The sequence below is a fragment of the Corapipo altera genome, unplaced genomic scaffold (genome assembly GCF_003945725.1).
Source record: "Corapipo altera isolate COAL_440 unplaced genomic scaffold, ASM394572v1 61411, whole genome shotgun sequence".
NCBI lineage: Eukaryota > Metazoa > Chordata > Aves > Passeriformes > Pipridae > Corapipo > Corapipo altera.
The window spans coordinates 30,052,466-30,080,367 of NW_020884875.1; the positions used below are offsets into that span (position 1 = coordinate 30,052,466).

Genomic DNA, 27,902 nt, shown 5'->3' on the forward strand with positions numbered 1-27,902 from the left:
ATTGAAAAATGAGTGTTGAAAAATATGTGTGATGTAGACTGTGGCAAAACAGTGTCAATAATATCCAGTTTCAATAAAACACTGCCCTTATCTAGATCTCAAAGAATTTATTAACACATAACTCTGTTAACAACAGTGACAATGGGTCGTATATCAATTTGTCTAAGGATATCTGCAGAGGTCTACTGAACCTGGACCTCTCCAAAACTAGCACACTGTTCTGCCCTAAAATATGATTGATGAAGAGTGTTTACATTAAACCTGAGGCAGGTTGTACAAATTGCTGTGCATTTAGCACGCCAACTTCTTTGCTGACAACTGTAATTTGACAAACAGAAATTTCCAAATGGAAACATGCCTAAACACAATGTAAAAGGAGACGTTTTGTTGACACTAACATGACTTTGCTATATGCAAACAAGGCAAGAGATAACACTGTGATAGGAGGTAAAAAATCACACCAGGTGTGAGATTTCTTTATTCTTTTCAGAAATGCTATGTTCCTGGCCCTTAATTTGCTATCTGCATACCATTTCTAATTTTTCAGAAAATAATTAAAAATTGAATACTCAAGGCTTTTTCTCATGAACAAGTGAAGATAATTTACACTGATTTTTCTTGTTTTAGTGAATAAAGCCACTAGAAGTCAACAGTTTATCAGCCTCTGAATTCACCCTGAAAGAAAAATTTTCACAGCAGTCATCAGTCAGCACTCTAGTGCTCCTCCATGCCTTTCAGTTTTCATTAATGTAGGAGTCAGGCCTATTGATTTTGAGCTTTTTATTTTTTTTTAAGATTTTTTTTTTCATCCCCAGTATATGGATTTTTCTGAGACCCACCTCACCCCTACTTTTCCATACATTCCTCAGAGCAGATTTATTCATTTTCCGTGTAGGGTTTTGTGCTGTCAAAGGATGCTCAGCACCCTCTGTGGTGAATGCATTTCGGAAACATTCCCAACCAGCACCTCCTGCCAAGAGAAATAAGAGTTGTCGGGCTTTTGGTGAGTTGTGTTAAAATTCTGCCTTTCATTCCTTTTCATTTTCCCGTCTTCCTTTCTGCAAACAGATGGCAAAACTTCTTAGAGTACTTCCACACATCCCCATCTCCACTGCAGCCCACAACAAAAACAAGGATTGCCACCCTTATAATCTGTTCTTGGCACTGGAGATGCTGGAAATGCTTTTTACTTGGGATGTTTCAGGTCAAAATAGTTACAATCAACACTTTTATCCTTGCTCCTGCATTCTGTAATGCCTTGTTTTCATAAAAAGGCATACAGGAAATGCAGGATGCACAAAGGAAGATGAACCACTGAGTACAAAGCAACTTTCCCAGGTGGCAAAAAGCAAGACAAAGGGGAAATGGCCTCAAGTTGCACCAAAGGAGGGTAAGGTTGGATATCGGGAAAAATTTCTGCACCAAAATAGTGATTAAGCATCAGAACAGGCAACCCAGGACAGAAGTGGACTCATCATCCCCGAAAGTGTTCAAAAAATCAGTAGATGAGGACTTAGTGCTGTAGTTTAGCGGTCATGGTGGTGTTCAGTAATAGGTCAGGCTTGATGATCCCGGAGATCTTTTCCAACCTTGATAATTCTGTGATTCTATGAAGACCCATAATCTTACCTCTTATCTGTTGATGTGGCACTTTTTTGTTGGGCTGTCAAAGTGCTGGACAGGCAGGGAGTTGGAAATGGATGAGCTTTAAGGTCTCTTCCAACCCAAACCATTCTCTGATTCTATGATTATTGAAATATGCTACATTTAAATGACTAATTATAAATACAGTGATGGAATAATCTCTAACATTCAAGGTAAATACATTGAAGTGCTCTAAGTGTGTGATACTGGAGATCTGGGAAAATGACAGGCAGATATCACATATTTAAGAACACCTGGAATGGAACTGGATTGATTTTCATTACAATTAGGTACACTAACAAAAAAGAAATACTAGCTTTTCTTCTCCATCATAACTGCTTCAAGACAGAACCTGAAGAATAATCTTTTGGTTTTTGTTTTCCTGGTTTTTTCCCCCTATTTATCTATATATATTTTTTTATATATGTATATATATAAACCAGCATATATTAAGCAGAAGTGAAATTATTTGTATTTAAGTCAATCAAAAATTTCCATGCTTGTAGTGAAACAGTTCATCTTAATTTCAATCCTTTCAAGAAACAAAATAAAATTTGACCATTTTTTAACACTTGGAATATTTTTTTTAAAATTCAAAATATTGGCATCAACAAACACTGTCTCACAAAAATTAAAGGGAAATTCAGTAATATATTTTCCTAAACATTTTCCTAAATTTTTATGGTAAACTTTTCTTCTGTTACTTTTTAGGTCAAAGATATGTTTTGTTTTTAAAGTTAAAAATTCCTTCTGAATTTAACATGAACGCATGAATAATTTGCATAGTCCCTGTGGCATTTTCCAGTTAATATTCATGCAAAGAAAAGTTCAGGTTCAGAGATGGGTGATCTAAATGCTAACAGATGCAATTTTATCACATTGTCAATTGCTCAACTTTATACAGCATTATTAATGTTAACACGAAATACTGACTTACTAAGTCAGTGGAGTTATTTAAATCTAGCAAAGACTTAAATTAAAGACAAAAAGTCAAAAATTAATCCCAAACAATACTAATTCCCCCCCCCCCAAAACCTTTTTTTCACCAGGAATTTCATGATGACTTCACCCAACAGAAAATAATCCTCTTAAGGAAATGCACTAGAATATAAAATTAGAATATTAAAATTTACGTTAAACCATGTATTTTAAAGTCTGTGTTAGTCACTATGTGCAGCATTCTGCAATCACACTCTACATCAAAGATTATTGTGACTAAGTACAAGATATGTTGAAGAAATAAGACATAAAATATAGTAGTCATGAAATATTCATCTGGTGAGCAAATCCTTCTGCTTCATAAATATTCCATGTTGTAATCTAGTGAATTTTATCCATGACTCTGCATTAAAAAGACACAATGACATGGTACAGATTTAAAAAAATACATGCATATAACTTAGATAGAAGCAAATACTCCTACTCTGTGTAGGCTGAAAGACCAAAGTGTCTTATTGCTAAAGCAAAAATAGTCAGTATTTGACTGAATTTCCTCCCGTTATGTATCTTCTTCTTGATTCTTTGTACCACACAAAGCTCTTTACATAAGATCCATTTCATAAATGCAAAAGTGACTGACTGAATTTATTGTCTCCTGCTGACCTGGAATAAATCAACAAAATACACATTTATATTTACCTTTCACTGGCTGTGTTTCTTTTACTGTACTTACTATCTTGCAGTTTGAGAATTATTCAAATGTCCCCTCACACTACTCAGGGACAGACAATTAAGACCTATCAGATATCCACTGATATCACTAAAGTGTAGTCTAGCCAGGACAAAATTTGAGCTTACAACTCCAGGATAATTAATTCCTCTGTAATTAGGTCAAGTTTTCCCAGCAGAAAATGATGTAAATGTAAATTTTGCTACAATTTTGCCACACGAAACACAAACCTCAATGAGCAAAGAGATTTGTGAGGTTCTTTCTAGCTGTTTTCCAAAACATCTTAAATCTTTGTTTCATCTGTGGCCCCACAACTTTGGGTGAGGTCTGTAGTTGCTGGTCTGTGTTTGGCTATTGTGCATCAACCTGGTCAGTCAGGTCACAGGAGAGGGATTCTTTTTTTCCTTTTTTTTTTTTTTTTTAACTGCCAGAAGCTTCTGTCTTCCTCAGCTCAAATGAATGAGCTTTCTTTTTCTTCTCATAATCTTATACCTGATTTATCAGGCAACTTAAAAAGTGACAGGAAACTGAGCAACTTGGTAAAAACCAAGGAATAGCAGATGACATTTCCTTCCTAATAACATTAAGGAGGAAATATGTTAGTGGTAGATCCATGTTATACACTAGAAACGGAACTAGCAAATTGGTAAAAAGGAAACAATGAAATCAAAATGCTTTCTGGTCATGTTTCTTCTCCTTCACCTTCTAAAGTTCTTTTGCCTTTCTTAGTCTCCCTGAAGCCTTTAAAGGATAATTCTAATCAGCTTTCCACACACATCCTGTAGTCTGCATCACCACTCAGAAGTATGAGCCTGTCACCTGCTGCTATTCTGCAATAAAATTATGCTTATGGGTTGAAGATGCTCAATGGTACTGGAGAAATTATAATTTCTCATCCAATTTCATTTGGGGCACACTATAATAACTGGATAACAGCCATTGCTAATATTTGGTTTTAAAAATGAACACATAAAATTATTTTGGTGTTTCCTATCATGCTGCTAAACCAGATTGTATTAAAGTAACCAGTTCTTGTGCCTACATTTCAGCAGAAGCTTGAAAATACTGAAGAAAGAAAAAAAATTAAAGACAAATGTTGCCAGAACAGGAAACACTAGATATAATAAGAAATAAGGGGTAGACAATTCTGTCACTCAGATGATGAAAACATAAACAGAGCAGCACCTGGGCAGAATTTATATATAGAAAATAAACACCGTGCTGAAAAGCTGCCCCCTTTTTTTTTTTTAAACATATTACGCTGACAAAGATAACAAAGTTCAGTAAATTGGAGACATCCACCTCAACATATGAAGTGACTTCTCTACATGAAGTTGTAACTGTATATTGTACCACACTGGTAGCCATCTAAAGGGTCAGGGAAAAAAGTACTCTGAAATTTGCATAATCTAAACAATTTTCCAGTTACTTTTAGAGTAGAGACTGCCATCTATTTCAGTTGGGTTTCTCTCACCTCATCAAACTCCCTTCTCGAAAATCCTCTCTTCTTTTTGGGCGTATCCCACTTGTATGTTCACTGAGAAAGCGAAGCTTTATTGGGCTCTTTGGGCTGCCTGCAGCAATATTTGGGTGTGATGACATTCTGGGATTTACAGAGGTCAAACTGCACTTCCTAATGGCCCTATTCTGGTCCTAATGTTGATAAATCCTCATAGTCAGTCAGAAATTTAACTCTATTCAAGTTACATGCTTGTGAATAATGAACCCTGAACACCTGTTAAAGGGTACATAGATTATGTTTAACAATTTTTTTTAACTTGTTCTTCTGTCCCTGAGGAATGGTACCTGTATTTTCAGCCCCTCTATGATCATTTTGCCCTGACAAAGGATTTGGGAACCCATCTGTAGCCTGAGAGTTTTCTGTACTCCCAAAGAGTGGAAATTTGTGGTCCTGCAGATGACACAGTCCTACAGATCACTCACACCACTTACTAAACCGCAAGAAACTTAATTTTCCCGAAGTTTCTTTTGAGCTGTGGAATCAGTTCCCTCCCCTTCTCTTTTGATGATGCTGAGTTACTTTACTAGGTTGTTTTGATGCCTTTTATTCAGGTTCCCTTCATCACTTTGATCTCACCAGGTAGGCCCTTGCTGTTATGTTTCACTGTACTGCACTCTGGTTTTCTATTAATCACATCCTCTTTGCTGCTTCAGTTCTCACCAGACAGACTGTTGCCACACCGGGTAATGACATAAAAAAAAATAAATCCAATATTTATAAAGCTAAATTGTCTCTTTACTATTCAAATATGGTTGTGAAGACTGTAAAGGTGCAAACAAAGTAGATTTTATTGAGTCTTACCCACAAGTCCCATCTCCTCCCCCGCTTCACCTATAGACTTCTCAGGTTCCAGGTAGACCTGTTGCACCAAGATAAGTGACTTTGGACAAAGGCTTCTGCCAACACCACATGTCTCACAGAACAATCAGCCCTACAGAGCTGAAGTAGACAAGAAACTTTGCAAAGAAAGGCAACAAACGGGGCTGAGATTTAGGGCTGCCAAGTCAAAGCAGAACAGTGCCGCCACTACGGACCACTTTTGAATGAACAAAGTTCATGAGAAACAGATGCAACACTTTGTTACAGAGTATGAAATTAAATTCAGTGGAAAATGAAATTTTATAAAAAATACCCCATTTAATTCAATGCTGATTAACTAGATTATTGTAGTTTTAATATATATTTTTGCTAAGCAAGGATCAGATATTTCTCCTAAAGTATTTCCATCAGTTTGATTTCTGCAAGGCCAGAGAAAAACTGTATAATTTAATTCTTTCTGTATTTAACTGTGAGATGCATGAAAGAAATGCTTAACACATCCCAATTCTAAGCAGTATCAAGATTCATAGCCTGTTAGTTTAATATTCACACTCTTTATTTTAGTAAACTTTTTATTTCATGGTCTTTGGGCATTCATATATTCAGCTGCAATACTTGAAATATAATTATTCTATTTCATTTTGAATTACTGATTCTTTGGAAGTGTTTAGGTCCCTCTTCCACCCTGAGAGGGCGAGTGATGAACATACTGATGTTTCAGAAGGACATGATATATTTATTTACTTTGTTTATGCTGCATTGGTCAGGATCTGTTGTTTTAATGTAACCAAGGCTGACCCCAAAGACACTACTAGTGAGGACAAAGTTAATCCACTGCTCGTTTTTGTTGCTGACTTAGGCTAATATATTGTTCAGTTGCAAACTAATGACTCCTGCAGATGTTTCTTATTTCATGCCAGAAAAAACAGAAGCTAAAATTAAATATTTTCTTTTTTATGACTGTCATTGTTCCCCTTATAAATTACAGCCCATTCAGTCATATTTTTGAATAAATCGAGTGACACTGACAGTTTTCTTATCTACAAAAATTAATCTTAGAGGACCAAATTCTGTCCTCATTAGGCTATTCATAATGAATAACTGATGATTAAAAAGTTGACCTGCCTAAGAAGGTGAGGAAAGTAACAGGAATTTTTAACCAAGACATGCCTCTTTCTCTCGATTCCAGCAAGAGCATATTTGTATTTAAATATGTTGACATGTCTCTATCTTCATGTTTTTTCACACCCTTACTGCCCTCCTCTTGCAAATGGAGAAACCAAGGAACAACTTCAAGAATGTTTTTTGCTTAAAAAATAAAATTTTTTGCCAATTCAAATTGAGTTTGCCAGAACTGGGTATGCTGCTTTATATTTCTAAATAACAGGAATATAATACACTGACATTTAGCTCTTAAAAATATTTTTCTTCCTGTTTTTAGGGGGCTTTAATCTTGATCCACAATCATGATCCTGTAACAAGCCTTGATCTCATCACTGCCTGTGTCTATGCAGATCTTGTACCAACACAGGGTTGCAACAACTCCTCAGAACCTTTTCTCAGGTGTATCTGTGTAGCTCAGATTTCTTACTAACAATGAAAACTCTGCCTCAGTAGGAACGTTTTTAGTTCATATTGTCCCAACATGAGGAAACCAGTTAATGTAAAGGAAGGACTCATCTACCATAAGAATTGTGGTTTTGTGTGGAGAACTGAATACAAAAAAATGGTTTTGAAGATCTGAGAATGGCATGGTTCAGGTATTATGGTGCCTTTTAAACATTAATACTTAGACAAGTATATTCTACTGAGCCCTATAGTACTCACTTTAGGTTGTCATCTTAATTAAGTGCAAGTTGTTGGAAGTGAGCCTTTTACCCTTTCTAAATCTCTAGTTACTTTAAAAGATAAATAAACTAGGAAACAAACATTTTTTAATGAATATATATGTTACTATAACAACCTAGAAGAACTGGACATAGAAAATCTCAGTTCTTCTGTTCTGGTTCATTTCTAATAACATCTTACCTTTTCCTCGGGATCTTCCTTTCTTGGCACTTCCCCATTGATGGCTTTTGCTACAATACGCCTGACAGTCTGGGGACTAACACACTCTTTTTATCTTACTTTGTTGTGGGTTTTTTTGTTGATCTGGTTTATAAAACACATTAATTGTTGATTCATAGCAATAAATATGCATTTAAAGCTGAAGTTGCTTCCAGACTAGGCTGGAAATGAGACCAAGGCATTTCCTACAAATGAGGAACTTCTCTCTTGTTTCTGTTTATATCATGAAAGGCACCAGTCTCCATGAAAACTACTAAGTATGTTTAGAAGAAAGATTAATTCTAAGGCAGTTACCACAGCAGCAGCTGTTCTTTCCTCTCTAATTTTCCCTACACTCGCAGCTAGAAAGACCAGTTGAGCGAACACAGTCAACAGAAGCCAAATAGTAATTGCTGTTCAAAGCTATGAGGAGCTACAAAAGGTACTGGCTGGGATTTAGACAAAGGACTCAGGAATTTACGGATATCCTGGACTTTCCCTCTGAAGCTCTGAATCCATGCACACATGCATCACTCCCAACTCTACCTTCCAGAGGGTGGAATGCTACACAGGATAAATAACTGCAACCCATGATCTTTTTGGTTGGTAAAAGGAATAAAAAAAGCATTACTCAGATTGAAACACAATATTTGAAGCATCTCCATGGGGATTTGAAGTCTCAGCATTTTCATCTCATAGTCTATGCAGAAAACGCTTGTATGGCAAACACAAGTATTCCAGGATATTTTGACCAGCCCTGTTAGTTTCTTAGGAAATAAGTGTAGGACATCATCAAGGTTGAGAGAACTGGGATTACTCAGCCTGGAGAAGAGAAGGCCTTGGGGTGACCTAATTGTGACCTTCCAGTACCTGAAAGGAACTGACATGAAAGATGGAGAGAGACTATCCATTCAGACTGACAAAGAGTGGGTTTAAATTAGATTTTAGGGAAGAATTTTTTGGTTGTAAGGGTGGTGAGGCCCTGGTATAGATTACCCAGAGAAGCTGTGGCTGCCTCATCCCTGGAAATGTCCAAGACCAGATTTGACAGGGCTTGGAACAACTAGTGAAAGGTGTCCCTGCCCATGGAAGGGAGATAAAACACGATGATCTTTAAGGTCCCTTCCAACCCCAACCATTCAGTAATTTATCTGTCCATGGATACGGACAGATAAACAAAGAGATTGTATATGCATGTCTTGTACCCATCCATTTCTAAAACCAAAACCCTGCATGCGTTCATGCATATTTTTAATTAGATTTCTGTCGAAAACATAGATTAGAAGAGTGAAACTACAGATATTTGCACCAATTACGCATGAAGCAACACATAAACTGAATAGAATCATAAATACCAAGGAATCTGAAGTGTGATTTCACCAAATCATGAAGCCTAAATTCTACCTCATTCTTTTCCTAGTTTCAGAGACAAAAAAATCTAAGATCATATCCAAATCAACCACCCCTTGCACATGCTTTTCCAGGCTTCAGAATGGCCTGACTTACAGTGGTATCAAAATGAAGATGGTATGGATGACTGGAAAGTTTGTACCTCAAATCAGTATTCTAATATTACAGATATAACCACAGAGGACCAGTTGAAATATTAATTTCAATCTCATTGATTGTTTTCTTCTAACATTAGAAATAATATATTTACTTTTCTAACTCATGGTGCAATAGCAATTCTCAAGCAGGTGTTCAGCTCAAGTAATACATGTGAAATACTCGTTCTGCAACCATAATTCAGCATAAAATCTCGTGCCTTAATAAATTTGATCACTAATATACTATAAATATAAATTAATTACTTTTAAACCTTATTTTATAGCATCATCAAATTGAAGAAAGTTCTACATCTGTGATAAAACCTAAAAACTCCCATTATCTCTAAATTAAATTATTCATATGCTTCATACAGTCAGCATTTCACTTAGGTCCTCATTATCCAGCAGTCGTGAGGATACAGGAAGATGAGCACATGGCACACAGTGCCTTCACCTCAACCAACCATCCCAGTTAATTTACTAGGTAAAACCACAAACTTATTATGCAGTTCCTGTGATTACACTTATATTGGGCAGAGAAAAATAAAGAAAAAAGAACAAAACAACAAACCAAACCAATTAGGAACTAAAACATTTAGTTATTTCCCTTACCTAAGTAAAATGGTATTCTGTGAACAACTGAATCATATGCTGAAAAAAGTAAAAAACTCTTTTGGTGTGTGCCACTCAATTCTTGTACATTCAGAGTTGTGCTCACTTCAACCAGCAGTTCTCATTCTTCAGTATACTTAAGAATAAAGTATGTTTGTTCAAGATAATACTAGTTGTATATATTCCATTTTAAAATCTTAAAAAAAATCATTTAGTATGCTGGAACTGCACAGAAAAAAAAAATATAAGAGAGTAGATAAATTATTCTACACTGTTTTAAATGCTTTAAAGGAATTTTGCATCTGTACGATGATCAGCAAAGACCCTTAAGCAAATGACCTAATAGAGATTTTAAATCAAAAAGTAATAAGCATAGGAAGGCATCAGATCACACAGTTACACCCTGAAAAGAAATTTCTGCGATACTCATAGAAAATTTTCCCAGTTAGAAATACTAAATTTATTCAGAGAAACATTTGGGCACTCTCATTCTCCTACTTTTGAACATAAGTATTTTTGTTACTGGAGAAAATAAAAAGCATTTATGAACTATTGCATCTGTTTTTAGGATCAAAGAAATATTTCCTTAATTCATCATTGTGGTGGGGCAAAAAACAGTTTTCCCCCTAGAGTTATAAAATGGTAACCCCCCAGGGGGTGGTGTCCCTTAGGGTTGAGCCAACGAGCGCTTCTGCAAAATATAAACATATTACCCAGACTGGAAAAGAAGGTAGTTGTAGTAGCTGTTGGAGGAGAGTGGCCATCTTGTAAAGCCACGAGGAGAAGGGGCTATGCCTCCCCCCAGCCCCCGGCTGGGGGGGTACAGGGACTTGGAACAGAGTTAGACTGGGCTAAGTAACTGTAGCTAGAGAGCCGAAGGAGTTTTCTCCACTGTGAGTGGACAGAAGGAGCAGTGGCAGAAATGGCACTTACTGGAGGCTATGGCAGAGCCAGAGGAGTTAAGAACAAGCAGCAAAGACAGGCATGCAGCAACACAGAGAGAACTCCTGCAAGGAGAGAGAGAGAGAGAGAAAGAGAAAGAGAAAGAGAGCTGGCATAGAGCAGAACTAATCTCTATGGACAGAGTTGTGGGGTAAGAACTGAAAACCAAAACCCCCAAACTCCTTTTGAGATCCCTCCTAAAGTGGAGGGGGTGGACTTCTACTGGATGGAAGTCCTAAAATGCAGCATGCACTGCAGAGAGAAGAGCTGAGAAGCTCAGGAATCCTGGAGCTGGACCGGGATGGCCAGAATGGAATGCAGAGGAGGGCTTTGCCCCCCTGTTGCTGTTAAGCTAGCAGCCTGAGATCAGAGCACAGGAGCTCTGTAAGGGTGTTTGAATCCCCTGAGGGTAAGGACCTTCAGGAAGGCTTCTGCACTTCGTTGATATGACATGGTGAAGTGACTTTTGTCCTGGTGAACGCAGCCCATGGAAGAGAAAGACCCTCGCCTGGAGTCAAAGGGTTGAGAGGGGCTTGGAGGCCTCCCTCCTGTGTAATGATAAAAATCCAGCCACAGCTGCTGCATGGGAGAGAGAGACTGCTGCCCTAGAGAGACTGCTGCTCTGAAAGTGGAAAGAATCTTTTCCTTCTTCCCTCCTGGACTTTTATTTAGAGGGAAAAGAGATTTGATCCATTGAAAATACTGCTTTATCATAGAAAAGATAGTTAAGATTGTATTTGATGTATTAAAATATTTATTTGTACAGTCATTGTAATATAATTCCTTCCCCTCATATTGAGTCTCGTGTGTTGTCTGGAGAACCCATCTCACACCAGGTTGAGATGAGGAAAGGGGGCTTGGACTCGAGAATTGCATTTTGGGGCTCTCAAACCATTACAATAATTTAAAAACAAGTAAACATACATGAAGAGAAAAAGGTAAGCAGAAGTGATTCTAAATCATGATGAATTTTGCTCTGCTTAATGAACCCTTTATATAAATAGTTTAAAAAAAAAGCTGGAAAAGAACTTAAAGGGGAAAAGAAAGAAAAAACAATAACGTCCATCTGTCTCTGGCTTCAATATTCAGCTTTTAATTTTTGTTTCTTTTATTCTGGAAACTGCACTGCATTTAGAACTTGTATTAGCCTGAACACCACCAAGTTTTTGATCTGATCATTTTTCCCTAAGAAGACTAAAATCTTCTAATCTGAATCTCCTAGAATTAATCTGAATCTGCCAGAATTAATACTCATTAAAGACCAATTTGCCTTTTCAGCTAAAGAATCAGCTTCCTTCTGGAATTTTTATTTTAGTAAGTAGCTTCCGTGCTGTTGAGTCACATCCTTCTACACAAAAATCCAGGAGAATACTATGTTATATAAAACAGGAACACAAACAGGAGCAGAACTTTAAGAATATTTCTTAAGTCTAAATTTTATGAGCAAATTATGTTGTCTAGTCTCTTCAAAAACACCAAAACCAGTTACTTAATATTAGCCAAGAAACTAAAGAAAAAGAAACTATAACTTTCACCCCATTACTGGCAAAAAAGAAGAGTAATTAATCACTGAGCATGATGATACTTAATTATCCCTAATCATCAAGAATTATTAATTCTTAATGAGCAGCGTATTTTAAAAGTATAAAAAGTCTTGCAATGCTTCATTTCTTTAGAGTCAGACAAGATATATGAAACTCTTATTTTAATATTTTGCAAAGATAGTGGCAAACATACAAAAATAAGCCTAATACAAGAAACTGTCTGAAGGGCACTAAAAACCAATTAGTAATAATAAAATATGTGTGTTTTCCATGTTTATTTAAAAAATAATAGTATTGTGATGATAACAATAACATCAATAATATTTCTATTGTTATTGTTTTTATTCTTAATAATAACAGAAAAATATAATAGTAACAATAGTAACAATAACAATAACAATAATAAAGGTGGTGAGAGACCCATTTTAAACACCAAGACAGGGATACTGAAGTACAAAGCCAACACACCATGGAACATCACTACAAACAGTCCAGTAGCTGTGTCTGAGAGTCTCAAAGGCATCTGGACCACTTCAGAGCCACTTGTGGTTCTGAAATGTGCATGAAGTTGTGTACCGGAATATTTATTTCATTAGACCTTGGCGTGTCATGTACTCTGCTGTTTCAATCTGCTACAGCTGCTGCCCACCAAGACATCACTCTTTCAAAGTGGTTGAATTATTCACATGTGCTCTTTCCAGACAACATTAAGAGCACCTATCCAAAGAACAATTTCCCTTGTCTGTCAACATAAGCTCTCCAGGTTTTTATGTGCTGCCTATTTCACTGGCAGATCCAGCAAAACACAACTGGTTTATTCTACATACCTTTTTTTTGAAGCTGGTTTAAAATATGTAAGGTCACGAATTCATCACATTCCTAGGAAAATTATTCTTTTTTTTTTTTTTAGTTCCTATTCCTTCCTCTGCCTTGCTCTGTCTCTTCTTCACCCCGGAAAGTACAGCAAAACCCAATGGAAATGCAGTGTTGGAGCTCTTAATCAAAACATGATGTACTATTGAGTCCTTCATCTCTCCGATTGAAAGCAGGGGCTGGAGATGTTTTGCAAATAAATGGGTGCTCACAGACCCTGTTTATCTTTGCAAGGCCTCATCCTGATCAGTACGCCTGGTAACAAGAGGCCGGATGCTTTCGATTTGTCCTTTTAATTAGATGCATAATAATACATAAAATCTCCTTCAGTGTGTTCCACTGTTCCTTTGTCAAACACTCCAGTGCGTGACTGGAACTGCTCATTCCTTGCCAGTTTGCACTTTCAAATAACAAATTTGTAAATGGAAAAAAATAAGAAATATTATATGAATTTCAGCACAGGGTTTATTTGATGGGCTATTTTTCATGAAAGTATTAAACTTCTCACTACCTACAAACACTGTGTATGGTCATATCAAGATCAATGGTATCATGTAGGCTTTTAATGTTTGCCATGTATTTCAAAATGCTCTATGAAAGACATAATCTGATTAAACTTAAGAGTGTATTAATCACTTTTTTTTTTTTTCAATTGCCAATGACATTTTGGGCTGCACAAGGCAGAGCATTGCCAGGAGGTCAAAGCAGGTGATCCTTCCCTCTGCTTAGCACTGATGAGACACATCTGCAGTTCTGGGCTCCCCCAGGACAAAAGACAGAAGAACATATTGGAGAAAAAGCCCACAAAGATGGAGAAGGAACTTTCACACAAAGAGTAACCAATAAGGGCATCCTCAGCAGAGATAAAGAAATCATTATCCCACTCTAATCATTGTTTGTTGAGTCACACCTGAAATAGTGTGTTCAGATTTGGTCTCTGCTGTGGAAATGAGATGTGAATGGGCTGGAGAGGGTCCAGAGAAGGGCCACGAAGATGATCCAAGGCTGAGAAGTCTGACATGTGAGGAAAGGCTGAGAGACCTGGGTTTGTTCAGCCTTGGGAAAAGAAGGCTGAGGGGAGACCTCACCACCATGTTCCACTATTCAAAGTGTGGCTACAAAGAAGATGGAGACTCCCTTTGTACAAAGAATCACATGGAAAAGATGAGGGCTCATGGGTACAGATAACTCCTAGGCAGCCTGTGATTGGACACAGGAGGAAAATTTTTGCCAAGAGAACAATCAACTATTGGAATAATCTCCAGAGGAAGTGCTGGATTCCCCAACATGGGACACTTTTAAGATTCAACTGGAGAGGGTTCTGGGTCATCTTGTCTAGACAGAGCTTTTGCTAGAAAAGTTTGGACCAAATGATCCTTGAGGTACCTTCCAACCTGGGGTTCTGTGATTCTATGAATACTCATTATTGAACCAGTCTCACTAACTGTGACTTGAGGCCTTATTTTCCCAACAGATTTACTGGCAATCAACACCAAAGGCAATGGTTTTGGCAGAAACATTGCAGAATTATGATTTACAACATTTTCTGCAATGCATTCAATGTCATTTATTAAGCCATTCTACTTGCACGCATTCAGATTACTCAATTTAAGTTTCTGTGCATTATGCATTCTTCAGGCTACTCAGAAACTAAAAATTAGGGCTTAATTCATCAAATTATTTTTATTATTTTGTATTGATTGCTTTTAACAGCATTTCATAACCTTTGAGAACATCTTGATTATGTGATAATTTCTGTTTAAAATATGTGGTTCGTAGCTAATTCCACATAAAACACTTCTATAACGGAAATGTGAAACTATAGGCTATAGGCTTCAGAATAGAATACTGAGAAATGCCCTCAACATACTGAATGTCCAACTGCTATAGACTTACTAGAAGGAATATTACCAGTCCATACTCATACTGCAGAATCTTATTGTAAGGAAAGTAACACAGAAGTGGTTTTCAATACCTTGAGTGTCTTTCCCACCAGAAACACAAAACCAGAAATCAGATTCACACAAAATCATTTTAATTGGGTGCCATACTGATAGGGCTCCACTTTACTTTCATTGCTCAGAACTGGAAGCACTCACGCTTTCACACTTTGCCCACAAAGAAAGACAGAATCAGCTCAGAATTGAAACAAACACTACAGAGAGAGCCCAGCAGGAAAAGGTTTGTTTTTTCAATCCCTCCTCTACCACTCCCTCTCCCTCTTTTCCCAGAAGAGACCAACCTTTGACCATGAAACCTGATTATTCTTCCTCAGTTCAAATAAACACAGGCCCACCTCACCAATCTGATGATGCACCTTTTTTTTTACCAGTAGAACCACTGAAATAATCTTTAAGAATAAAAATATAAGCAAACAGAAAATCATCTCCTTTTCTATTTTTCCAAATATATCAAGAGTAGAGCATGACACTTCACTGAAGAAGAACCCACAGTCTTATAATAAAATCTCCCTGTTGACAGTAAGAAAGGTGGTGAATAAGTCTTTGCCTAGATTCTGTCGCTATAGAAATAAATATAGTCAATTTGGGTGACATCACACATTAACAGATGTAGAAATCTGGAGTCCAAACTCTATTTTCCAATATCCTGGTCAATCTGCACCTAGGACTGTATTCTACTAGGGAGAACATTGCCAACAGGCTAGGTGATGTGGTTATTTCTCTGAAGTCAGACTGTCAAGCGTCGGAAGAAAAGTCTCACAGAAATAAAGATGACAGAGCCCAGGACTTCTCAGTGCTACCATAGTGACAGCACAAAAGACAATGAGAAGAAACTAAATTTCACAAAACTACTCTTAAACTTATTTGGGTGTTTTGGGTCTGTCTGCTGTTTCCTTGCTTTTTTCACTGTGCAGATGATTAAACACTGGCATGACAAGCTGCAAAGTCTCCATCCTTGGCAATATTCAAAACGCAACTGGACATGGCACTGAGAAACCTGCACCCCTGGATCATCCATGAAGAAAGGGGCTTAGACTACAGACCTCCCAAAGTGCCTCACATCTTCAACTACTCTGATTTTGTGAGTCAGTGCTTTAATTTGCATTATTTCAGGCTGCCTTATTTAGAAGTAATACAGCTACTTTCATATCAATTGCACACCAGCTTCACATGACAGACAAGAAGTTACTAGAAGTCTTTTGTTAGAATGGTTTCATTTCACTAATTCCACCTTAGAAAATCCATTACTACATATGTTCAATATGTGGTGCAAGTAACCCTCCTTCTTTAAGAAAAATCATGTATTTTAAGACTATAAAAACATCTTTGAAATCACTCAGTCATTTCTGTTCATAGCATTAAAAAGAATCTGCAATATTGACTGGAAACAAATGACAGGAATTTTATCTGTACTAATTTTTTTCAGAAGCCCTTTTCCTGTCAGTGTAGAGGTCAGGACAACAAAAAGAGAGAGTTGGGTTCTATAAACAAAGATGCAAAGCAAGCAGATTAGAGCACTCTGGGTCTAATCCATCTCACTGAATTTTTATTTAGCAGCATGAAAAGAGAGGAACTCCTTTGATTCTTGCTTCTCTGGCTCAGAGAGAGCAGCTGTCAAAGAAACAGTTTCCTTTGGATTTTGGAAAGAATAAACTGATACGGGAAGCACTGCAATGTGATAAACAAGGAACCCACAATCACTTCTTAATCACTTGGCAAAATAAAGATATCAGCTGGCATCTCTGTTTCACCTTTCAGCTCTCCTCCCTTCACTCAGCTGCACTTAGACCCAGGTTCCCTGCATTTTATAAGATCATTAACTTGCCTTTCCATCCTTCTAGAATGCACACAGACATTTTTACCATGCTTTTCAATAACAAGTTCCTTTCAGCAGGTACTGAGAGTTGATGTAAAAGACACAGATACTTTCCAAAAGGACACCAACAACCTATTTGAATGCAGCCTGGGAGAGTGTTCCCACCTCTTCTCTAACATGCTCACGGCTCCTCTACCCTTTACATCATTTATTTCTCCACTTACACAAACCAAACATGTTTTCCAGTTTATCCTCTCAGACAGTTACTGAATTTCAGATTTGGGAGATCAAAACTGAGTGATTTTAAGACGCTTATTTTTCAAAAGTGAACAACATCGTCACTCATGGTCTGAACTCTGGTAACCTCGCAGTACACTAAACTTAGCTGCTCTTTTTTCATCATCGATCATGTATTTCTGTCCCTGTTTTCCCCTGTGCACACACTAAACAAAACTGGAATGATTTCTATGTCAAAAAACCTTCCATCCATATCATTTGAATGTTTACAGACACACCATCATTGCTCCCCCCATGTACTGTCCATGGCTAATCTGTTTTTCCTTCATCAACTACCCATGATGATCAGGAAGCACATTAAGAGTTTTTTTGAACAATATTAATTAAAGACTTTTAATTTTCTGTAATGGTTGTTGTTTATGGTATTTCTTTAATTTACACAATTCCTGAGAATTACTCATGAGTTACTTAAAGGATGTAAAGTCTGTCAACTTCTCTGTAATGCACTTCAATGCTAATGTTAAATAATTGAAAATATTTTTCAATCTAGTTTAAAATTAATGTTTCCATATATCTACATAGATGTTTGCTAAAGAGTTAACTCAAGCCATAGCATTCTCATTATCTTTGGGATAATCCTGCTATTTGGGATGCTTGATATAATAACCTTTTACCTGTTTAGCTAAATCCTTTTCTACCTTGCTGGAGGATGTGCTACACTAAAAACAACTACAGTGTACATTTTCCGATCTGCCTCTATTTTATTCTCTGCCGGTTTATCAGATATTTAGAATCTGTTAGGATACACTGACCACTGAAATGACCTGGCTGCAAAAATAGGGTGATATTACACATCTGACGCCTCACCTCAACTCCTTTAGCATGACTATGTACAATATATAATATAAGGAAACATAGGAAATAAGGTGGAGTTGCCATTAGAGAAAGAGTAGGATCAGAATAGAATTAGCAATTTCAAACATACAAATTACTATGACAAACATTTTACAAAAACTTTGGTTGTTTTAGATACACTTAAAGTTACAGGACCAGAAAACATGGAGTATGGCAGAAAACTCATGATTTTTCATTGATAAATGTGTAAAAAACCAGCAATAATTAATATTCTTAGACTGAAATAAGGTATTATGATCAGGCCAGTTCTATTAAGACAGCAAAGGAGAGCTACATTTTCAGACTTTGAACTATCCATACAGCTCCCAAACTGTCTTTTATCTTTGTTAATCTATTTAGCCTTTACATGAGTTCATAACTTCCTATCGGAATGAGATTCCTTTTGTTTACCCACATTACTGCATGAGTAATGCATTAATTAATCCCTGTTGTCTTTTACTGTGAAATCCTCATATTTTAAGTTATGTCCCTTGAAAATTTGTGACTTTCCTGCTGGTGTCCAGAGATCAACATTATATCCTGTCATCAGGGCTGAATAAAGTCCAATAGTGGAGTCTGTAATGAGGGGGGTACAGAAAACACTTTGCTTCAAGAGCATTCCTTCTTAAATCTTTCATCCAATAAATACTCCTAGTTAAAAGTGATCACTCAGGGTCTGGCACTCCTGGACTCCTCACAGACCACCTTTCAACAGGTTATTTTACTTGAAATACTCTCATGTTTCAATTAACAGAGTATAATTTACTAATAGCTTACATTTATCACCATCATTTTAATAGGAAAAAATAAAAATATTATCTTAAAACACCATTTTTTTCAATCACTTATATGACTCCCTAGGGGAACATAATGCTGAATACCCTTTTACTAAAAAGTAAGAGAATATTTCAAAACTTATTTTTAAAGTTTTTGACGAGGCTAGACTGTGAATCCATACATGTAGCATAATCACATAAGACAAATACAAGCTACATCAACACTTTGGATTTTAGTTAATATAGAAATATTAGCAAGTTCTTTACTTAACCAGTGTTTTTCAGTAGATATTCCCTATGGATTTTAAACTAGCAATGCAACATCCTGCCTGTGTAAGTGTTGTGATTGCCACATACCATCAGTGTGTTTACTTATGCTTTACTCTGTTTACCAAACTGAGTTTTCGCTGAGTGCTTAAGATTTTAGTTAAGTATATGTGCATTTTTTAAAGCCTTGTTAATACTCCTTTGTTAATTACGGTGGCAACTCTCACAGTACCCTTTTATCTGAGATTCACTCATGCCATCCTCCTAGTTAAGTGCAATGCAATTTCCTGCCAACCAAGCACACAATAAATCCAAAAGTTTCCTGAAGTAAAGCCATGTCAAGGCCATTTTAAGGCAGCATAACCTACACCTGTAGGATAAATTCAGGCACTTCAAGCACTCATAAAAATGATAGGGAAAGGGATGGAAAATGGGATTTTGTTGCAGTATCTTCTGGCTTCTTGTATGGCTGCACTAAGTGAACAAGCACTTTCTTGTGCGATTCAAATGTTAGATAGTAACCAGCTACAATGACATTTTAGAGACAGAAAAAAGTGCAGTTGGTGTCTGACAAAAGTTGGCCAACCACAGGAATTAATTCCATTTGTTTGTAGAAAGCTTATCTTCAGGTAAATCAAATTAAATCAAATCCAAACTGCCTTAAAATTGCATTGTGGAGACTTAGAATTCACTCTCAGAACAGTGGTAGCATTCCTGGACTGAGTTCTGCTTGCTGTTTCTCATGATAGAGATATACTTAATCCTCAGAATATCATATTCAGGTTGTGCCTGTGTAGACTTTATTTATTTATCAAAAAATGAGAACCACACAGATTTAGGACAGTTGCAACCTTAGAGAGGTGCTGAGCCCAGTCGTGACATTTTAAGCATTTTGCTCCACATACATCTTTGGGTTAATATAAGAATTCAGTCAACTTACAATGATCTGTCTACCATCTTTTCCTTAAATTTTGATTTAAGTTTTCTTAAGAAAACACCCAACCTGCCAGGTGTTTTGGAGCTACCACTCATATTCAGGTTTACTCTGAGTCAAATGCACATCACAGAATTTCTGTACATTTGCCTTGCACTCTATGGACTCATCTAATGATTAATTACAGCCTCCAGATGGGTAACTGTTTTGAAATTCAAACAAGTGTCTACTAAGTGTTATTCTGTTTTCTCCTGTGCTGTTGCTGTCATTTCTCATGTTTAAGTAATTAATCTTTACTCTGGACATTGGCATAAAACTATCAGAAATGGCATTGGCTGCAGGAGGATACATAGGAGTATCTATTTACAATGATCTTTGAGAAATGTTGGACATTTTGGGGCACCACTATGATCTTTTTGTAAAGTAGAGCACTGAACTTTCCTGAGTTCTACAGATAGTCTCAAATGCTGTTTTAACGGTTTGTTGATTATTATGTAGATATCTATGATACAGATGTAAGGTTTACCAAACAATAATGAATAATGTAATGAACCCATTGCCACAGAAAATGCCATGGATGTGATCACTGATTGGGCAGTCACAGATTAATGGAGTATTTAAAACAACTATTTCAGAGTTTAAAGTTTCCACTTACCAACCTCCACAAGGCTAGAGCAGTTGGGGTCCATGAAGCCCTCAGGACACTCACAGGAGTAGAAATCATCACTCAGCCCTGACAGACAGATGCCACCATTCTGGCAGGGGTTGGAGTCACACACATCCGCTGTGGGATAAAGGGGAAGAAAAAACAAGGTTCTTGTTATAAAAGTCACCAAAAGTTATGCACAAGCTCCAAATATGGCAGATTACTTGGAGCCAAGAAGAGAAAGGAATGAGAAACTCTATGTCCCTTGAATAACTTCTGGTTAATCCAATTTTATATTTATTTAACAGCACACCTCTGTGTAATCATCTTTCCCTAGTCTTCCATTACACAAAATTTGATTCCCTTAGACTCAATGACAGCTATTCATTTACAAATACAATGGCAAAAGGTAATCTTTTGCTTTCTCCTGTGTAAAGACATGTATATAGCCTCGGAAAGGAATTTACCCAGAATTTTACTTCTCTTCATTGTAAAGCTGAGAGGTGATTTCAATTCAGGCTATTGGCTTATCACCTGGTTTTTGAGCAAACAACTGTGGCTGTGGTTACATCGCCATGTGCTCCACATTTACACACCCTGAAGTCACTCGGTGGTACAGCTTTGATTCATATCAGCCACTGAATTCAGGCCAGCAGACCCACTAACTCCATTGCAGGGATGGAGGCAAAAGAACCTGAGAAGCCACAGTCCCTCAGTGCCCCTCAGCAATGCCCTCCATGTCCCAGAGAAGTTTGACAAGTTACTCCATAATCCATTTTGACTACAGAATCAGAAAAAAAAAATAAAAAGAAACAAAGCTATGTTTCACGTCAGTTGTTCAATTAGCATCAAAGTAATCAACAGATGCAAATCCTTAAAGATGCATCACAGGATTGTTTTAAAGTTCTACAAATACAAAGAAATGCAAGACTGAATCCTCACACCAATAGGATAAGTGGAATTAATCCTAAAGAATGCCCTAGACTTTAGTCAGTTTCAATTTAATACTTTTTCTTGATAATCAAACATGTATTTAGATGCATTTTTATTTAACTCAAACTTCATTTTAGAAGACAAATTTGTACTCTCAATTGCTCAGCATTGCTTTTAGAAATACTAATAATTTGTGCAGTAAATGCATCTGAAAGAAAGATCCGGTAATTATTTAAAAATAAGTACATTATTTTGCATGCTTTTTAAATTGAAAAGTTGCCAGTCCTTTAGCATGGCAAAAGGACTGGCAGTTTAGCCATGTAACTGAAAAGAGTTAGAAAAATTCCCTTGTTTATGTGAGTAGTACTGACAGTATTGCATGTTTTGGACTATAGTGGTGGTAAGAGAACTTAATATTTCAAAATCTTTCTGGCACATAAACTTCAGATTAGTGCTTCAGTTTTAACAATCGTGAGAAATGCAACTGACATATGAAATTGCCTTTACAAATTCTGTACATCAGTTGCAAAAAACTTGAGTTGTGCTGGGTTACTTTTAGTTTTATTTAATTTTAATTTGTCTTCTCTAATCTGGCCTTGTGAGACAGAGAATTGTAATGAGCTTATGTACTTGGAATTAACAGTTTTGTCTTGAAGACTGCCCGGCTGATGGAGAAGCAAAGCTATTTGAAAATAGTAAATGACATAAAATATTACCTGTCTAAGTATCAGACATTATTTATCTTCCTAACTAATTCTAAATAAGTCAAAACTTTTCATTTTCTCCTTTTGTTGCATCACTGAGGTAGCAAAAGATGCTTGTTTATTCCTTTATGGGGTTTAGACATTTGGTTGTGAAAGAACAGATAATATCAAACAAATGCTCTGACAACTGTATTCCCATACCTCTAATTAAATTAATAAGCTAAACAGCATCTGGAGCAGGAACACTTATTATGCAAATCCGTATGGATATTCTGATTAAAGTGAGAGAGGACATATTTGCTACGTATTTCCCAATTCAGTGTCCTTCTGATTTTAATTATGCTATTGAGAAAGAAAAAAGAAAAAAAAAAGGAAGATAAAAGACAAATACTTTCTCCATTTTTAAATTTTATGTTAACTGACAAGCAGACTGCATACTCAGTTTTCCACTATATTTCCAGAAACTGAAATCTCCTACAATGACCAAAGAGTGCACACTTAATTGTGTAGTTTTCATTTTTCTGAAAATCCATGCTGGCCTTTTCAGTCTGAAGTAAAGTGACCTGACCTGCAGTTTGAGACTAATAAAGCAGAGGCTGTCCTCTGTCAACAGTCATTTATTTCCATGTTCAGGAAATAACTGCACTAATTGATCTTTAGACACACCACCTTGGTTTGTCATTCATGGGCACAATTTTTATAATGACATGATGTCATATTACAGAAATAATATGAATACAGCACACATCTAAACAAAATAGGACAAAAAAAGGAAGAAAACACAAGAGACAAAAGGTTCCAACAAAAAAAAAATTGCCTGGCCTGTCTCACTATGCTAAACAGGACTAAAGAGGGAATGGTTAAAATACACCATGGTATGAAATCAAATATGATGCAGTCAGAAAAATGAGAAGCTGCACAATTCTAATTAAGACAAGGTACGAGGCTGTGCAAATTTTGATACTTAAATTAGTAAAAAATCACAGAAAATATTATCTCCCTTACATATAACTTAATGTGTGTGAAATTGTACTGAACAAAATAAATATCACCTTTGAATCAACAATATTCCCCTTGATTTACATTTTGTGCCTCTTGAGAGGATGTTCATGTTGAAATATTGAAATTAATTTGTTACACATTTCCCTCAGTTTGATGAACAGATTCTGATTTTGAAGGTTGTTCTTAGTAAGAAGAGCTTATATGGGTGCACTTTGTCTTAACACAACTGATGAAGGGATTTGTTACCATTAAAATGCAACACAGCTTTTAACACAACAATGGTTTTAGAATTTCACATGAGAACCGTTGTGAATGAAAGAATAAAATAAACACCAAAAAATATATCCTTTACAGTAGCTCTTACAGAACTGTGCTCTGTGCTGACGACTTTCCGCAGTGACAGGCAATTTGCTGTTTGTGTAACAGACTGTGTAATATGACAAATTTCTGTAAATTAAACAAACACTCTAAGAGAAACTCAATTATTAAAAATAAAAACATAAAAATAAAAATTATTATTGTACATAATTAAGACACTCTGAAAGGAGTCCAGTAAAATGCAACTGTCAAATAAAAACAATCTTTCATACTTTTTCTTTCCTGTGTCTGACTAACCCTTCACTTTTCATTAAGTGGCCACTCAGGTGTAAAAGCGTGTCTGAAGACTGTGCATAAACCATGTGCTACAGCTATTGCTGCCTTCATGTCATCCCTAGGAAATTCTCAGTCAGTAAAATCTCATTGCATCAAAGCCACTGAGATTCAGTGCAGGGACTTGTGGAGCAGAGTCAGTGAAGGATGAGCTCACACACCCTCACCTTTTTGCCCCCAGGCTGGTAGAACTCATAACCACTTTGAATTTACCTCTTTTAGGGAATGTTTGCTTTGAATCAATTTTATATATGAAGTTTATTTTATAAATTAAATTATGTATGTATATACATACACTTTTCCTCCTTTTTGATGACATAATTCATGGACTCACTCACTCACTCATGGCTAGGCTTCACAAACAAAGATTTGGGAAGGGCTCTATCCACGTTTGTTACAAGTGCACTGGTGGCTAAAAAGGCCAATACGAGACAGGCAGAAATGCAATCTGCATTATCACAGACCTCACTGTATTGAGGGGCAGACAAAACATTCAGAGTATACTAAATTTGGTTTTGTTTTTTTTTTAATTATTATTTTTCCTCACATTGTTAATTTCTTCAGAACTTCTTAAGTCAAATAAATCCTCGAGTGAATTGTTCATCCTCTCTTTGGAAATAGTAATTGGTTAAGAATAAAAAGAGCATGACAAAAAGAATAAAATTAAAGTGGAGATCCACACATACTCAAAAATTAGAATTTTAATTCTCCAAACTCAGGAAAAACTATACGGCAAAACTCAAATAAAATGCTATTATATTTGCTCTCTAATAACAACTAGAATATTTTTTTTAAGACCATGATGTTTTTGTCCTTAGCGAATAACTCAATCAATGAGCATGGATCTCTTTTATAGAAGCACTTGGAGAAGAACTATTCTTTAAGTCCATTGCACTCCATGATGTACCTTCACATAACCACTCTTAAACCACATCCTTTTCAATAAAATACTGAATTGCTTCTTTCCACAAGCAAGCAATGGTGAGGAGCTGGGTAAAAACTGTAAACCCAATCTTTGTTGAACTTTAAGCTTTTATATAACATATTATTTTGTCCTACAAAACCCCACAAAAATTGTGTGATTCTTTACTGAGGAATGTAATCCTTTACTTGACAGCAAAGGACAACCTGAAACAAAGAAAATCAAGTCTTCCATATAAATAATGCAGCACACCAAGATGTTAACAGTTAGCCCTTCAATCCTTGTCAAGAACAGAAATTCACAGTTTATGGAAAAAAATTTTGTAGTATGAAGGCTGAAGAAGATGCACTGGGCAAAGAGAGAAGTTCCATCCCACAACCACCTGCATTTTCACGAAGCACTCCTTGTTGTAAAAGTACAGAGAACAGTCAGCTACCATTACTGTACACTGATTCATTTGCAGTTCACTAATGTTTGTCAATTAAAAATATGAAAAAAAATTCCCTCAGCTATCTTCTAACACCTAGAATGATAACTACTAGGATTTCTCGCAGAAGTGTTGCTGTAAGAAACATCTGCTCGAGACAATGACATGATAACAAAGAAAGAAACATCTTTAAATAGTCCTGTGGATTCACAACATTTCAAAACTGTAAGGAAAGAAGTGACTAAGAAAGACCATTCAGGTGTTCAGGTCAGATTTGCTTACATTATTCAAAAACAGAGAATGTTGCATGAAACAGAAAGTGTACATGGAAAAAATTCGACCCTATTTCTGCTTTCATATAATATACATTAATATAAATATGAATACACTTAATATGCATTGCATAATGAGGCACTGAAATTTACAGTAGCTGATACTCAGCTAAATGCACTGGTGTTGTACTTGCAAACATAATGACATATGAGTTCAGGATGTTAGCCACACAAGTTTTTAGGCAGACACAATGCTCTTTACTGGTAAGCTGTGTGATGTGTGTTATAAAGTTCAGGCACTTGGTTTCGCCATTCAAGGGAACAGATGGACCATCATTCCTGTCTAAAAAGCAGCTATACTTTTATTCAATTTTCTACATGGCTAATGGAAATAAGGCTTATTTTTAAAGCCCTTTCAAAAGAAATAAAAATAATAACCATTCCCTTTCATGGGGATAAAACTAATTTCAAAGAAGAAATCTCCAGGTGGCATCAAAGAACAAACAGCCTTGAAAACCGCCAGTCAAATCTGGTCTAGGGACAGTAAAAATGAGCCTCGGTTATGAAGCCCAGAAGAGCACCTAAACTTCAGCAGAAGACTGAGAAAGTACTTGCTACCTGTAGCAGTTTCACATTAAAATCAATTTTCAGGAAGAGAGCTTTACTAGTTTTTTGAGTTACAGAACCATCTGTCCAGTGCCCAAGTTCAAACCTGTTTCTCCACAGCTAAACTACTGCTTAGAAGAAGAACCATTAATCATGTTGAATACACACCTGTGCAGAGATGCAAAATGTGAACATAGAAACAAATGAGTTCTTAGGTTCTTTTAAAGAAATTTGTAAGCTGGTTTTTTTTCAGATTTTATGGTGAGACAGCTAATTTGTTTTTTCCTAAGTTAAAAAGACAGTTGGAATAATTATCTCCCTTATTATTTGAAAAATAAATTTTCTATATACCAATAGCTCATCTACACCTCCTTCTGCTTGTTTTCTAGGCTGATTTGCTTACTATGCAGGTAAAAAGTTCAGCAAACTTGCTAACTAGAATAATAACGGCACACTGTTTAAACAGTTTTATAAAATGCATGAACAGGTAATATCAATTCTTAACGTCTACACATGAATTGGAAAGAAAAACTACATGAGATTGTTAATCTTGGAGTAAGAAGTTCATGATTTTATCACAAGTCTCACAAAAATCAAAGTAGTTACTTCTGAAAGCCTCTGAGATCACAAGAGACTGTATGTGCTTGAATAAGCTGTAGCTTGTAGTTGTGGTGGAGAACTGAAAAGTGCTTGTGTAAACCAGGTGCAAAAAATTTCTCTAATTTTTACTTCTGGTCTTGTAATCTGAGGGGATGCACCAGTTGACTTGTCAAACCCTGAGTACGAAAAGAAAATCAGATTATTCTAAGCAGAGAATTATCATTTGTATTCCACTCTGGAACTGGGCTGAAACATTAATCCTGGGTGAAGATGAAGTGCTGACTTAAGCTTTGGATTTAATCTAATAGTACAATACTGTAAAAATGTGTCTCCATTTTAAGAGTTAGAATAGAGCTCTAAAATAATATCTGCAGAGATTAATTTCTATTATAATAAATCCCCTTCTGACTTAAAAAATATAATCTCTTCCCTTTCCAAAGGTCTACAGTATGAGCTAATTTATTCATTTGAATGTGAAAGCGCAGTAGGCCACTGTACTTCAACCTGCTGTTACAGATTTTTATATGTATCTGATGTTTGACAATATGAAACACAACTAGAAACAGAAAACAGCTTAAAAAGTAAACTTTTCTCTCTTTCATGGGTTACAGAGAATTCATTTCTATGCCAACAGGCTCTGTAGGGAAAAAAAAAAAGAAAGATGAACTATTCCTGTCGTTTCACATCTTTATTAGTATAAAATGGATCAAAAGCGATTAAAGGGGGGGGTGGTTATATAACACACTTCTGAGTATTTTTACAGCTTGTGGGAAATCTTTCATGCTCATGCTGTCATGTGGATTTGGGGAGAAGCTGTCACCAGCCGAGACACTGCTTTATCAAAGGAAAAAGAGATATATTCCCCCTCTGATTGATCAGCTGACGGTACCAGTGACACACCAGCACCCACCACCAGCAGTGATATTTCCCACACAAGAAGGGAGAGAGCTGATAAATGCCTTTAATGAAGATACCCCAGTTCCCATCAACACAGTCTCCCACATCTTTTCTCTCTGCATGCTCAACAAAGTTGGCA

General features: G+C 36.4%; 1 protein-coding gene across 3 annotated transcripts in view; it reads right to left on the minus strand.

Annotated features, from left to right (window-relative positions):
* Nucleotides 1-27,902, minus strand: part of EDIL3 (EGF like repeats and discoidin domains 3) — a 223,540-nt gene that overhangs the window by 141,809 nt on the left and 53,829 nt on the right. For 2 of the 3 annotated variants that reach the window (XM_027635018.1, XM_027635016.1), the window contains exon 2: nucleotides 20,759-20,887. In XM_027635018.1, coding sequence (XP_027490819.1) covers nucleotides 20,759-20,887 — 129 coding nt within the window. The remainder of the gene's footprint in view (nucleotides 1-20,758; nucleotides 20,888-27,902) is intronic. The other variant, XM_027635017.1, reaches the window with a different exon arrangement.